The sequence below is a fragment of the Bombus flavifrons genome, chromosome 8, assembly GCF_040668555.2.
Source record: "Bombus flavifrons isolate JBK064 chromosome 8, iyBomFlav1_principal, whole genome shotgun sequence".
NCBI classification, from domain to species: Eukaryota; Metazoa; Arthropoda; class Insecta; order Hymenoptera; family Apidae; genus Bombus; species Bombus flavifrons.
The window spans coordinates 3,222,528-3,236,264 of NC_138449.1; the positions used below are offsets into that span (position 1 = coordinate 3,222,528).

The 13,737-nt window shown below is 38.3% G+C and overlaps 1 protein-coding gene across 2 annotated transcripts in view; it reads left to right on the forward strand.

The window, feature by feature from the left end:
- The window catches only part of nolo (ADAMTS-like no long nerve cord), a 242,053-nt gene that overhangs the window by 224,479 nt on the left and 3,837 nt on the right, over positions 1-13,737 (forward strand). Inside the window, exons 11-23 of one of the 2 annotated variants that reach the window (XM_069118962.1) lie at positions 4,538-4,679; positions 4,878-4,971; positions 7,526-7,917; positions 8,684-8,813; positions 9,570-9,780; positions 10,217-10,527; positions 10,619-10,746; positions 10,809-10,976; positions 11,087-11,256; positions 11,443-11,538; positions 11,712-12,756; positions 12,842-12,924; positions 13,010-13,396. In XM_069118962.1, the coding sequence (XP_068975063.1) occupies positions 4,538-4,679; positions 4,878-4,971; positions 7,526-7,917; positions 8,684-8,813; positions 9,570-9,780; positions 10,217-10,527; positions 10,619-10,746; positions 10,809-10,976; positions 11,087-11,256; positions 11,443-11,538; positions 11,712-12,756; positions 12,842-12,924; positions 13,010-13,396 (3,357 nt within the window). The remainder of the gene's footprint in view (positions 1-4,537; positions 4,680-4,877; positions 4,972-7,525; positions 7,918-8,683; positions 8,814-9,569; positions 9,781-10,216; positions 10,528-10,618; positions 10,747-10,808; positions 10,977-11,086; positions 11,257-11,442; positions 11,539-11,711; positions 12,757-12,841; positions 12,925-13,009; positions 13,397-13,737) is intronic. The other variant, XM_069118963.1, reaches the window with a different exon arrangement.

Consider the following 13,737-nt stretch of genomic DNA (forward strand, 5'->3'; position numbering starts at 1 on the left):
TTTATTACTGTTACTCCTCGATACGTAAAAAGCACGTCGGTATTTCGCGAATCGTGCGGACTCATAATGGCGGCGGGTGGTGACAACGAAACGTTTTCACTTCGGAATATTTCAAGATCCGCGTCTCCTATAGAAACGAAGGAGCGCAATGGGAACGGGACAAAGGAAGGGAAAAATTCTCGGCTGCAAATTGAAAGTTAAATTTCGTTTCCTCTCCTCGTTTCTTCAACTCTCGGAGATTACCGATTCCTGTCTCTTCTAGTTCCTATCCTTCGTCAATAGAGCACATATATATTCACGTATATGAAAATAACAATGAGAAAGAACGTTTTTATATACAGTTTTATTGATTTTTTGATTTCTGACACTCTTTTATCACCCTATTATCGGAAATTAAAACAACGTGTTAGGTACGAAGATGTAATTGTTATGTGAAGCTTTCTAGAATCCAAAGATACAATTGTTAGGACAAACGATATTTTAAACATTTTAACGAACGATATTTTACTATTTGAAAACAACTTCTCCCTGAAAAATAGAAAATATAATTTGTCGCGTTCTTCCCCTGTAATTTTCATATATTATAAAAGCGCTGTTAATTTAATACCGACTCGTTGCCAGAGTGACGCATGTGTATGGAAATTTACGACGCTCAGAAGATGATGGAGGATTTGCCGATTTATTCGAAGACCACGATGCTTTCCGAAAAATTCTTTCGGCAGGGAGAAAGCGGTATTAAAGCATTCTGCGCATTGATCTTCGCGATGAAATCGTTGAGTGAATGTAGGACTGGTTTATTACGCACAATACAGTTCACGGGGGCGAAGAATCTAGTCACGTAGGTACATGACGAAAGGGATCCATATGATTTATGACTCTAGCGTTCTTCGATCAATACGAACAACGATCACCTTTTCGCTACGCACACTTGCAAGATACCGTAAAGCGAGTATATTCAATAGAACGATATTTACCAAAGCTACGATTCCATCTATTCATGGTATCCCGTCTAGCTAATTCAGATAATTTTAAACTATCATACGTCATATACGCACATAATATTGTATACAAATGGTAAATTATCGTTGATTACCTAAATAATTACTTAATTACTTAATAATTAATAATTACTTGATAATTAATTCTGCATTCTCATAATCAGCCGACTGGCCCGAATTAAATGCCAGTGAAAATGTCTGGTACCTAGTCAAATCATCTGAGTATTCATTCTTGACCATTACATTACAAAAATTAGAAATGTTTAACAAAATAATGAAAATATAGAGGCAATGCGTACGGAACTATGCTCGGAAGGATACAAATTATAACGAAGACAAAGAGAATACGTATAACACCTCGATAAATGATAAACGTTGCTATTAGAATTAGCTGACGACTCTCGTTAAACAAATGAGACTAAAGTTTCCTATGAAAGTGAAAAATATTGAAAGTTCCGAGTGATCTTCATTAAATAAATACAGACTCTGTAGACTGAAATTCATGATAAATTCAACTAGGGAGAAAATTGACAATGTTCTACCGGAACTTGGAATCATCAATAACTGTGTTTTGTCGTCGATTTTAAAAATAGGAAAGTAGAGGACGTTGTACGATACAATATCTGGTGCTTATCAGTCTCGATAACAAAGGCGGCAAACAGCGTGCTTTCGAGAACGATACGAAAATATCCCTAGTCACGTGTAAGCAAAAGTGTGTGCAGCATGATTTACGGCTCATCTCATGCTTGATCGATACACAATGGCCTCACTCCAGCTGACGAAGGAAACGTTGCAGGCTGCCAGGAGCAAGGAGATGGTGTCGGTATCCTTTTGCCAGCAATACATAAAGGCAGCCCTCTTATACCCGTCAGCACGGTAATGATTTCATCCGAGGCTACAGAGGAGGAAAAAGAGCGAACGGACGGGAGAGAGGAAGAGGAAGAGAGGGTGAAAGAGAGCCACCACCGGAAGACAGGAATTGATAGATTTCTCTCTTTTGTGAGCTCAGGAGCCATGCAAATATTGAACTGAAAGCACAGGGCTCCTTAAAGCACTTCCACGATATCGGACCTCCTTCTTGATGCTTTTGAGACGAGAGGTAGGGATGAAAGAATGAGGAACACGGGAAATATATGCTGAGATCGGATGGAAGTTAAAAAACGGAGAAAGGAAATGAGAGAGAGAGAGAGAGAGAGAGAGAGAGAGAGAGAGAGAGAGGGAAAAGAAAAGGAAAATCGGAGTGCACTAAATGAAAGCAAAGTGGAATAAAAAAAAAAGGAGAACGAAAAATAGCGATTCAAAGAAAGAAGGGTAGATCGGTTGACGAGACGAAGATATACTAGCGAAAGAAACAGAAATAATGGGGCTGAAATAAAGTAAATGATGAACGGATAAAGCAACGGAAAGCGAAAGGAGAAAAAAGCTTAGAAGTAAGTAGGTAAAAAAGGAAGGGTAAATGTGACGAACGATAGAATGAGGACAGAAGCAAACAGCAGGAGTAAAGGAGAAGGCAGAGTGGCTAAGTCGAGTGGGTTTCCGCTTTTCTCGTTCATGTCACCTTTCCACCTTCGACGTCTTGAATGATAGCTCTGGTATCCGGATTTTTGCTCACTCTCCTTCTCGCTCGCGCTTTTAAACCGCTCAGACCATTCCTCGTTCTTACCTTCCCGATCAACAGACTTTATTCTGGTTGAGAGAAGTTTGAGATCACCACCGTGGCGCCTTCAACGAGACATTCTGCTTTCTTACTCCTCACGACTCTTTCGCAGCGAGAGGCTGAAAATGGTACCTACCGGTTGAGATTCGGCTGCGATTTGATCCGACGTAAAAGCGAATCTGATCGATCCTGAAAGAAAGATTCCAATTGTCTCGTCTTCGCGTTAATCAATTCGATTAAACTTCTACATATTCTCCATAATCAAAATACAGACACGATACAGACAAACGCTGAATTTGTCGTAAGTAGAGTGCGAATTTTTACATACTTCTAGAAAATTGAAAGTTGTAGAAATTCACAAAATACAGATATAAATTCACAATATGCCAAGATATATAAAATATGCAAAATATAATACCTATTAATATTCTATTACTTAGCTGATGGAACAAACTTCTGATTTAGTTTGGATCTATAAAAAATTGTAAATTTGCATAAATTCGCGCAGTCTAATTATAGGGATAAATATAGCTTGACAAATTTCATATTAATTAAAGTGAAGAAGCAATCAATGATTCTTAATTGTGTTATCTCAATGTTGCCGTGTTTCTTAGAGGTTTGCTTCGCGAAGAGCGAAAAGGCCGAAAAGAAGAGTTTCTACGTCACGAGTGATCAACGGAAGCAATTACTTCATATCTTCCGTGACAGGAAGCAAAGAGGTCGAGCACTGTGCTTTGTTTCCGGATTTACAACACGCTGAGAGGAAATTTGTTCGATATTTCTGCATGTCACGTCGCGTGTACGTGAGACCCACACATTCAGCGTATAATGAAGCAAGAAATTCGCTTCTCGAAAGTTGAAAAATGTTTTTGCAGCGTATCGTCGATGCTTAATATCTTCTTTGAAAATTTATCTCTAAAAAAGTGGAATCAAATAAATCTGTACTTGAGAGATGAACTAATTTAAATCCATGTTTTTAAGTCAAGTTATATAGACATTTTATTACCTATTTTCATTATGTCACGAATGAAGGAATTTTATACAACGATATGAAGAATATATATGTATTATACGTCTTATTTCTCAATAACAATTTTATTCTAAGCAAATTGTTTCAAATATTAAATATTATTTAGTTACAAGTTCGAGGAGATAGTTTCGGGAAATTATCTTCTGAAAGGTTATACATCCAGTGAAAAGCAGATCAGTTACAGAAACAGTAAATATATCGTGACAAAGATTGCCATCCATCATAGGCCATCATATAGAAAGATATTCTTGAAAAGTATCTTAACTCGTTTTTTCTTTTGCCCCTTAACATTCTGTGGCAGACCTCACCCCGATAACGATCTTCGAGGAGTCGTTCCAGAAGAACCTTTTAAATCGTTTGAACGTTAAAATGGAACTTTGCAAATACCAGTTAGTATACGAAATTAGATTCCACAGTGGCGTCACGAAACTTTATTGTTCCTTCGCCCTGCCTTTCCTTCGTGTTCTCCCCTATTTCTATGGACTTTATCCTGCCCCGACTTCGGTATTATCTCGCTTCGTATCCTCTTCTTGTTGTGAAAACCGAGTTCCAACTAAAGCTGCTCACAGTTGCCAAAATAAAAAGTTAAAAACGAAGCGGTGTGTAAAATGGGACTTGGTGTTTGCATAAACTTTTCGAAATACTTCATATTCACGATTCTCCAATCTCATCGATCCAACCAGATTCATAATTTCCTATACTTTCATTTGTTATTCAAGTGTACATTCCGTTCATGAGAATAAATGATCAGATTATTAATCTATTATTAATCTAAAATAATAACCACTGGCCTCGTTTCGGAACGATTCGCTGACAACGTGAAAACTTATTTTTCCTCGATGTGATCGATAGTGTTCGACGACATGCGGTACCGGTGTCAGGACGAGGACAATCGAGTGCAGAGATGCCGTTGGTTCGATCTCAAAGGACTGCGACCCTACCGAGCGACCGCACACTGAGCAAGAGTGTAAAACAAATATCCCCTGCCCGATATGTAAGTTTTATAAGTTACATTTCTATGCACCGCTACAATCGTTCTTCGTGTCATTTGGAATGGGTTTATCGGTAGAATCCTTTCTGATTTCTCGCGTGCACGATTCGAAACGATTCACTACGACGAATCTCGTCGATGGTCGTCGATTCGGATGAATTGGTAAAAAAATATTTTATGATCGGTGAATTTTCATTTCAGATGGCGAGGAAATGACGCAGCCACTGATGCAACCGTACCCACCTCCGCCAGTGTCAGAAAAATTGATCGATCAACCGATACCCTCAGAATCAACGTAAGTAACTTCTCTGAAAATTGATAAAGATATACGCGCGGATATATATAAATCGATATGGTAATATGTATTCAGCCGGCCGAGTCCGCAGCTAGATATTTACAATATTACTACACACATCGTGCAATCGTAGAGCCTCTCGTTGCGCTGTTCCTTCCCCCTTTTGATCAAAATAACAAAACTCGTATAAGCTTAGATAGAAAGTCTTCCTTCTTAAAAGCATTCATTTCTTGACGTCAATTGATCTGTTCTGACAGATATACGATCTACTTTGCCTGTGGCTGGTTGTATCTGAGGTATCCCATTACTGTGTCTCTTTCTATTCTCTATCACTTTAACTCTTTCACTTCTGTGTTCTCTTCCCTTACTTTCTCTCTTTCTTTTTCTTCTAACTTCATCGATTCCCTTCTCTCTAGCATCCACCCACCCACTCTCTTTTCTATCTGTTTCCTTGGTTTCCCTTTCTTTGTTCTTCTTAAGTTCTTCTTAACTCCTTCCCTTTCGCTATCCCATCCCAATAGCTTGCCTCTTGCCTCTTGCCTCTTGCTTCTTGCCTCTTGCCTCTTGCTTCTTGCTTCTTGCTTCTTGCTTCTTGCTTCCGAGAAAGAGCAAAACAAACCGACGTTCTCCTTCCTGCTTCTGCTTAATGTTTCTCTGTTCCTCCTTGTTAATCACCATCACCACCGTCAGTACCCTCTTCTCCTTCCCCGCGTGCTCTACTACACTCTCTCGTAGATTCTTCGCACGCTTCTGTAACTCACCGCAAAGCTGCGAAGTCTAAAAACGCTTCTCCTTTTTCAACGAAATCAGGGTTAAGCGAGTTTTAGAAGCATTTGACATTCTCGCTCTCTCACCAGCCTCCACGATGACTTACCACCGAACGCTTCACATCCTTTCTCCACCCTCTTCCCCGTTTCGTTTATTAACCATTTCCCTTAACCAATTTTAGGCTAGACGAATCCTCTTCCAGATTCGTTTCTTCTTCTTCTTCTTATTCGTCTTCTCCTTCGTCTTCTTCTTTTTCTTCTTCTTCCTCTTCTTCTTTTAACGTATAGTGATTTTTTTTGTTTATCTTAGCATTGCGTAGGCGCGTCAGCGAGAATATCGCTTTACGGCAAATGCAAACAGGAAAAACGACACCTGTCGCGTTCGTGTAACGTAATACACTTTCAGCGTTTCTTTATTTTATTATATTTTTTTCACCCTGTTTCCACGGTAAAATAAAAATCTCCGTTGCTCGTGGAAAATAATAGTAACCAACGCAACGCGACAGGCCTGTTTTCCGCTGACGCGCAACAGTTTTCCAACTTAAATATCTCTTCTTTGCTTGAAATTCCGGAAGCTTAATCTCCCTGTTTCTTAGCTAACTTTTTCCTGGCTGTTGCTCCTAATGCATTTATGCAGATTACGAGATTTACCGTGATTTAATTAGCGCATAACGCGAATGCCGTAGAACAAGCATTAGCATAGACTAACGACGATGATATTACGTAGATTGTTACGTTTGTTCCTTTGCCCCCTACAACGATGTCTTTTTCTCGTTTTTCAGCCTACGTTATACCACTGTAACTTTGTAGGCTTAGCATGCATTATTTAGATCGTAGAGCTGCCCTCCTTCTCTCATTTTCTGGCTCGGTACTTGTCGGACGAATTTTACACGAGCTTTCGCCGGATTCCATTCTCAGAACAAAAATCGCATCTCCCGTCAGAGAGAAATACATTAGTCGATTAATTTTTAATGGAATTTATTAAAAACAAGCTTTAATTTGTAATTCGTTAAAAAACAATTATATAAAAATTACTAGAGTAGGAGCACACTTTGATTCTTAATTAGTCGCTGTTTGCAAAAGATAAAAGGATATTGCCACCTTCTATGATATTATTCTTTGATATTATTCCTAGTTTTTCGTAACGCTGTGTTTGTTCCGCGAACTGATATCACCGATACACGAAAGCAAATTGAAAACGTTGTCAGCTAGAAGTCATTGATTGATGGACAAAAGTAGGTACTCGCGGATAAGTTCGAATGGGTGGCTCGATTCAATAGCGTTGAATAGAGAGGAGGGAAATGGAAGGCGCGGTTTTAAACGTAATCCTGGAATAACCGGCAGTTATTTATCTGACCTAATCGATGACAGGACAGATGTATGGGTCGCTCTATGTACTACGAATATATAGTCGGGAAACCAATAAATTCTACAGGAATAAAGAAGGGAACCAAAATATCCGAACGCGCACAAAGACACCACTTTTAATATATTCGAAATTCCTTCGAAGTTTGCCTGTTTGACCACTAAAATTAGGAATCGACGTTTTTCTTCTATCGTTCTTATAAAAGATGTCGAATATATTCATTCCATCGTGTCAAATCGTACACCGATTTAAATCAGGAATCTTTACAAAATTTAATATGTCAAATTGCCTGATTCGAAAATAGAATTTCGTTTAGAAGTTACGAGCTTCATTTCGAAAACCTCGAACGGACTCTAAAAAGAAGGGGGTACCTCTTCGGACACCGTATCGAACTTATATCGTTAAACGAATGATCCTGCAGATTCATCGCGAAAGAATGGTCACCGTGTTCCGTCACATGTGGCGAAGGAGTCAGGCATCGAGAGGTCCGTTGCAAGATATACCTCGAGTTCAGTCGGACGGTGGCCGATCTTCCGGATCGACAGTGTTCAGGACCGAAGCCGCTCGAGAAGGAGAAATGCATGATGGGACCATGTAACCTGATCGAGAACAGCCTAACCTATGGCATCGATACTGTCGGTGATAGCGGATATGCCGAGCCAAGCCTAACTGACACCTATAGATCATCTGCAGGAAGTTCCAGCGGAAGTGGTTACGACGCTGGGATCAAGGTCGCTCCAGGAAGCGACGTGCAGACTACTTACTCGTGGAAGGAAGCTGGTTACACTCCTTGCAGCGCCACTTGTCTCGGAGGTAAAGGATATTCCGTTCTATAACTTGTTTCGTAACAGTGAAAATTAAACGCGTGTAAACGCTAAGGCGTGTGGTGGATGTTGTAAAGGAATTTTGCGAATTGCACCAAGCAAAACTGGGACGAGTCTCAGCGAGGCTTGAAATTTAACGGAGCAGCAGAATGGAAATGGAATGCAAATTCACAGAGGAAACAAGAAACTTCAAAAGCGGCGTGACGAGTACGTTTCTTGATCGTCACGCATTGCACTCGCAAAGAAACTGTATATTCGAAAACTCTGATGTTTCTTCGTCGAAGAGAATGTATGAAGTAACGTTTAAATGTTATTGCTAATTCAGGCATAGCATTTCCACGCAGTTCATACCGATGCTTGGAAAATCCTTTTAATCGAATTATCTATCTTTCGTTCTATAAATACTATATTTAAGCGACTCTAATCAACCGCAAACGTAAGTCAAGGAATTATCGGGGATCAGATCAGTAAGGATTAACGGTATGAATCTAGGTTCGTTCCGCATAGAGCGTTTAATTAGCCGGGATAATTCGACGCGATTGTACAATCAGCGGTGCTCGACGACGAGTTAGCCGATTGAATCGCATCGAACCGATAGATTAAAGTCGACTCGTTCCACGCCGGAACACAGGTGTTCTCTCTCTCTCTCTCCCTCTCTCTCTCTCTCTCTCTCTCTCTCTCTCTCTCTCTCTCTCCTTCTCTTTCTACTGACCATTCTTCTACTGACCATTTTTCATCGTGCAATAATATTTCAGGTTCTCAAGAACTGATAGTGAATTGCGTGCGAGACGACACTGGGAAGACCGTCATGCCATTTCTCTGCACCGCCGACACCAAGCCGGAAGTTAGGATAAGGGTTTGCAACGATCATCCTTGTCCTCCCAGGTAACACGTCAAAAAACAAATTCATAATCAAAAATAACTTTTTCACATTAGAAAGCCATTCCTTAATTTTGATATTATTTATTAATATTGCTGTATTAAACATGAAAGTGAATGAAATCTTAATTCTACAGTTCTGATCTATTAGGTCATCCAATAAGTTTGTGCTGTTCATTTTTCCGTCATGTAGATGCTTTAAATCATCAGTCAGTTCCACTGTTATTTCTTTTATTTTTAATATCAATGTACATTTGACTTTGGAATATTCTAGATTTTAGACATCCGATGTACGAATAAACTTTCTGTTTTATCTGATCATAATCATAGTCATTTTGTCCTTGTTTATTTAAAAAATGTAACTGATCTTCAAAATTAAAATCGTTTTTGAAACCTATCAAACCATTTTATACGATGATATTATATAATATTATATAGTATTTCGTTTTTAAAAAGGTCGCCTCACATTTCACTTATAATTCTTTAATACGTAAGGATCAAAACGCTCGCTATTCATAAGTGTTTTCTCTCAGATATGTTCTCTAGACTGACTGCGATCTTAGAAGATTGATATGTTATCGCTTATCGTTCTCTATAAATCATTACATCATCAACGTTCTTCTATATGAAATAAAACACAGTATAAAGAATATGTGAACGCATTGCGTCAGAAATTCATTGGTCGATTTAATAAGAACAACTTAATTTAGGTATTATTCTATTCGCAATTAGCCGGTCATTACGATCGATCTTTGTCCACAGATGGAACTTCAGCGAATTTTCACCGTGCATGAGCCCGTGCGGGATCGGTATACAAACACGTGACGTCACATGTATACACGAGGTGATACGCGGCACAGGTAAGATGGTCCCTGTGCCAAGCCACATGTGCCCGCAGCCACCACCAGCGGATAGACAATACTGTAACGTATGGGATTGCCCAGTTAAATGGAGTACAGGCAAATGGAGCAAGGTACTTTACCTCTGTTCAATGAATTAAATGATATGATCACCTCGATCGGCACCCGAATTCACGGAGCTCCTCGATTGAATCATTTAAATGTTAATTCTATTAAAATTCAGCACCACGAATTTAGCCGAAAATGCTATTATAACCGTTTGAACTGATCGATTACAATTACTACATTGTGGATATTTATGTATCCATAGGACATTTGAAAATACAAAAATACACAGGATGCACAAAATATACGATACTATAAAATATCTAAAGTTTAGTACTCTGTATAATATTTAGTATACGTTCCATCGTTTTAATTACATTTATAGTTTAACAACTACTTGCTCGTGATTAAATGGAATTTAATTCGATATCGGAGACAGTAATAAGAATTAAAATAAGAATTATTCTTGAAAAAAGGATTAATGATAGTGAATGGTGATTTCAGTGCTCGAAAACCTGTGGAGGAGGTGTAAAGAAACGCAAAGTGACCTGCGAGCAAATAATGGCCCAGGGGCGTAAACAGAGTCGAGAGGACCGTGAATGCCCATCTCAAAAACCATCCACGGAGAAACCTTGCAACACCAGAGCTTGTCATGATATGGATGCAGGCTCCCTGCCTATAATTACCAGTCAAAATACGACATACAATCAAACGGATTTGAACGCGAAGGTAGATTTGAAAATCGGCGGTGTCGCGAAGGTTTTCCAAGGCACATCTTCCATCAAGATTCGTTGTCCGGTTAGAAAATTTGATAAGTGAGTTTCTACCGTAATTCAATAAAAAGATAACATAATCTGATAAAGACGCACCTACATAACATTGATACCAAAATTGAAACATTTTTAGAGCACAGATCGCATGGACCAAAGATAATAAAGAGCTGAGAAAATCGAGGAAATACAAGATTAGTAGGAAGGGCGCATTGAAAATTAATGATATAACATCCTCTGACGCTGGCGTTTATGCGTGTATAGGTAAATAGCTGAATCAATAAAATTGTAAAAAACAAAGCATAACGTTGATTCTTGTGTTACAGCGGGAAATTCTCACGCGGAAACGCACCTGATTGTAAAATTTCGTTCGAAAGAACAGATCAGCAGCGAAGAATATTTACGATTGAGCAATTCCGTCCATCGACAACGAAACGCTAATTTGGACTCGGCACCAGCTAATTCAGGAGAAAGTCTCTACACTGATCGAGCAGGTACGAATTATTTATTTATAACGATTTGCATCCTGATTTTTTAATTAACAGTTCCATCCTGTACATTGTATCCTGAAGATTTTGAATAATTTAAATCGATCTTCTAATAGCTGCGTATGGAAACCGATTTGTTCCCATCGACAGTGAAGATCTAAGTCATGAACGAGCGGTGCCTAGCAAACCGACAAGAAAGCCACATCAAAAAAAACAAAAAACTAGCCCAACACCACCAGACTCCACGATGATACACAAGGAACATACCGTAACTTCGTTGAACCAGGTAAAGACTTCGGAGAAGAGACTTAAATTGAACTTCTCTTCTATTGCCTATTATATTATATTACTTTCCTAATTTATAAATAACCGCATGATAAATTAATCTCTCGTCGATGATTCTTTATCCTTATGCTTCCTATACATGGAATAACTTTATATGGTGGTGGATATTTATGGTCTAATATATCAGCCAGGATACCACGAATCCGTGGAATCGACTGCACCCTCCAGTTCAAGTGCCTCTACTCTCGTGCCGCACTTAACTTACTTTATATCGACATTAAAGGTGAGACAATGTGGGCGACTGTAAAATCAGGATTAGTATACTTTCTGGAACCATCTTCTTTGCTTTTACCTAACAAAATTATATTTTTCGTTTAAAATCACACCGTTATGTTCTCGACGGTTTTCTAGATACATTAATGTGTCACATAAAATCTGTAATGAATATTCCAATAGGAATATTGGCCGTTTCAAAGTGAGAGCTCTGTGGAAAGAGCTCACAGAACAGCTCCAGTAACGTTCATCGATGACGTAAGAAAAGAAGTAGTTGCAACAAAGCGTACTATGCCTGAGAGGAATCCTGGTTTGAGATACCAAGATGTGGAAGACAATTTGGACACCCTATACCGTAATACCGCTATCCCAGACGAGACTTTTGGACCAGACGAAGAAAGGATATTCATAGACGTTGATCCATATGATTTAGACGAGTCTATGTTTGGATTGCGGCACAGCGATCCAGTGAAAATCACTCCTGTTGTGAGCAAAGATAACTCACAACAGTCAGTTGTCGCACCTACGAAGTCTGGTATAGATTATATCGAAGAATCTCTAAAGAACGTCAAAAGACAATGGCACGATACATCCGAAGTTAAGAATCATTGGAGTTCTACACCTAAAAATCAAAATAAAGAATCTGTAAACTTGGTGACTCGCTCGGACAACATTGGTTTGGAGGTATACTATATTCCAGACTCAAAGCACAGCACGCATAAGTTCGGGGAATCTCATGATAAAGAGACCGATCGAAAAAATGATGACAGTTCTGAAGATGAAAGTTTCTCTCCTACGATGTCACTTAAAGAAACAGACTTAGTTTCAAAAAAGCCAAACACTGACGACGAGAAGACAGAAATTTTGAATAAGACAACAGATTACGGGGACATTTTTGAGGAAGAAATGAAGAAACGGAAAGTCTACGTTGAGAATGACACGGTTAACGATGGTATTCAAGCAGCAACAACGAGAAATTTGGAAGATGATTTGATTGAACTGGCATTAACGGAAGATCGGGGATCTGAGGAAATGGAAAAGAATATAAAAAACTTGTCACGGAATCGAGAAGATCGTAACAATTCGTCGGAGGATACGACGGATTTTCAAGAACATTCGACTAGTGAAGAAATACAGAAAACGAACAAATCTTTGGATATTGCAATTAGCACCTTTGCTGGACCAAATACCACCGTCGATTCTACGATCACGTCTCTTGGTATTTTAGGTAAATAAAATTTATTTCTCTAAAATAATAAAATAATGGTATACAAATTGTACTGTTTTTTTTCTCAAATATATAAAATGTACAGATACTACAGAGGATCTGGTTTTCGAATGGGTAACGACAGATTGGTCAAAGTGCTCCCAAACCTGCGGAGGAAGTGGATTTCAGGTAACTTGGAAAAGCTGATTCTTAACCAGGAAATAAATTATAAACATTAAATTGCAATTTTTTTTTTCTTTTTTTTTGCACCAAGATGCGAGGAGCCCAGTGTACAGTTCGCGCAGCGAAACCGATTGGGAACACAACTCGTACACCACCTCGAACAGTCATAGGGGCGACATTATGCGAAGACGCTGGACATCCGGTGCCTCAAAAAGTCAGACCATGCGGGTTTGGTAAATGCCCACAATGGCACATGACCGAGTGGACTCCGTGTGAAACATCTAGGTGCTTCAATTGGAAGACTGCGATGCAGAGACGCGATGTCACTTGTCGTTTGGTTGACGATATGGAAAATGGACAACAAAATATCACATTACTTGATCCTAACAAATGTGACGATACTACTAGACCTCTTCAGAGACAAGAATGTTATAATGACGCCTGCAAAGGTGTCTGGAGAGTTGGAGAGTGGTCTGAGGTATTAAATATTAATTATCATTCATTTGTTTATATATAATATATATAAATATAATATATAATATATATATAATATATATATTATATATATAATAATAGTATAATAACCTATATATATATATATATATATATATATATATATATATATATATATATATATATATTAAACTTATATATATATATATATATATTAAACTTTTATTATTAATTTTATTATTAATTAATTAATTTATTATTAATTAATTTATTATTATTAACTTTTATTATTAATTATATATATATATATATTATATATATAATATTGATGGTTTAGAAAAATTATTATTTCATTATTTATTCATA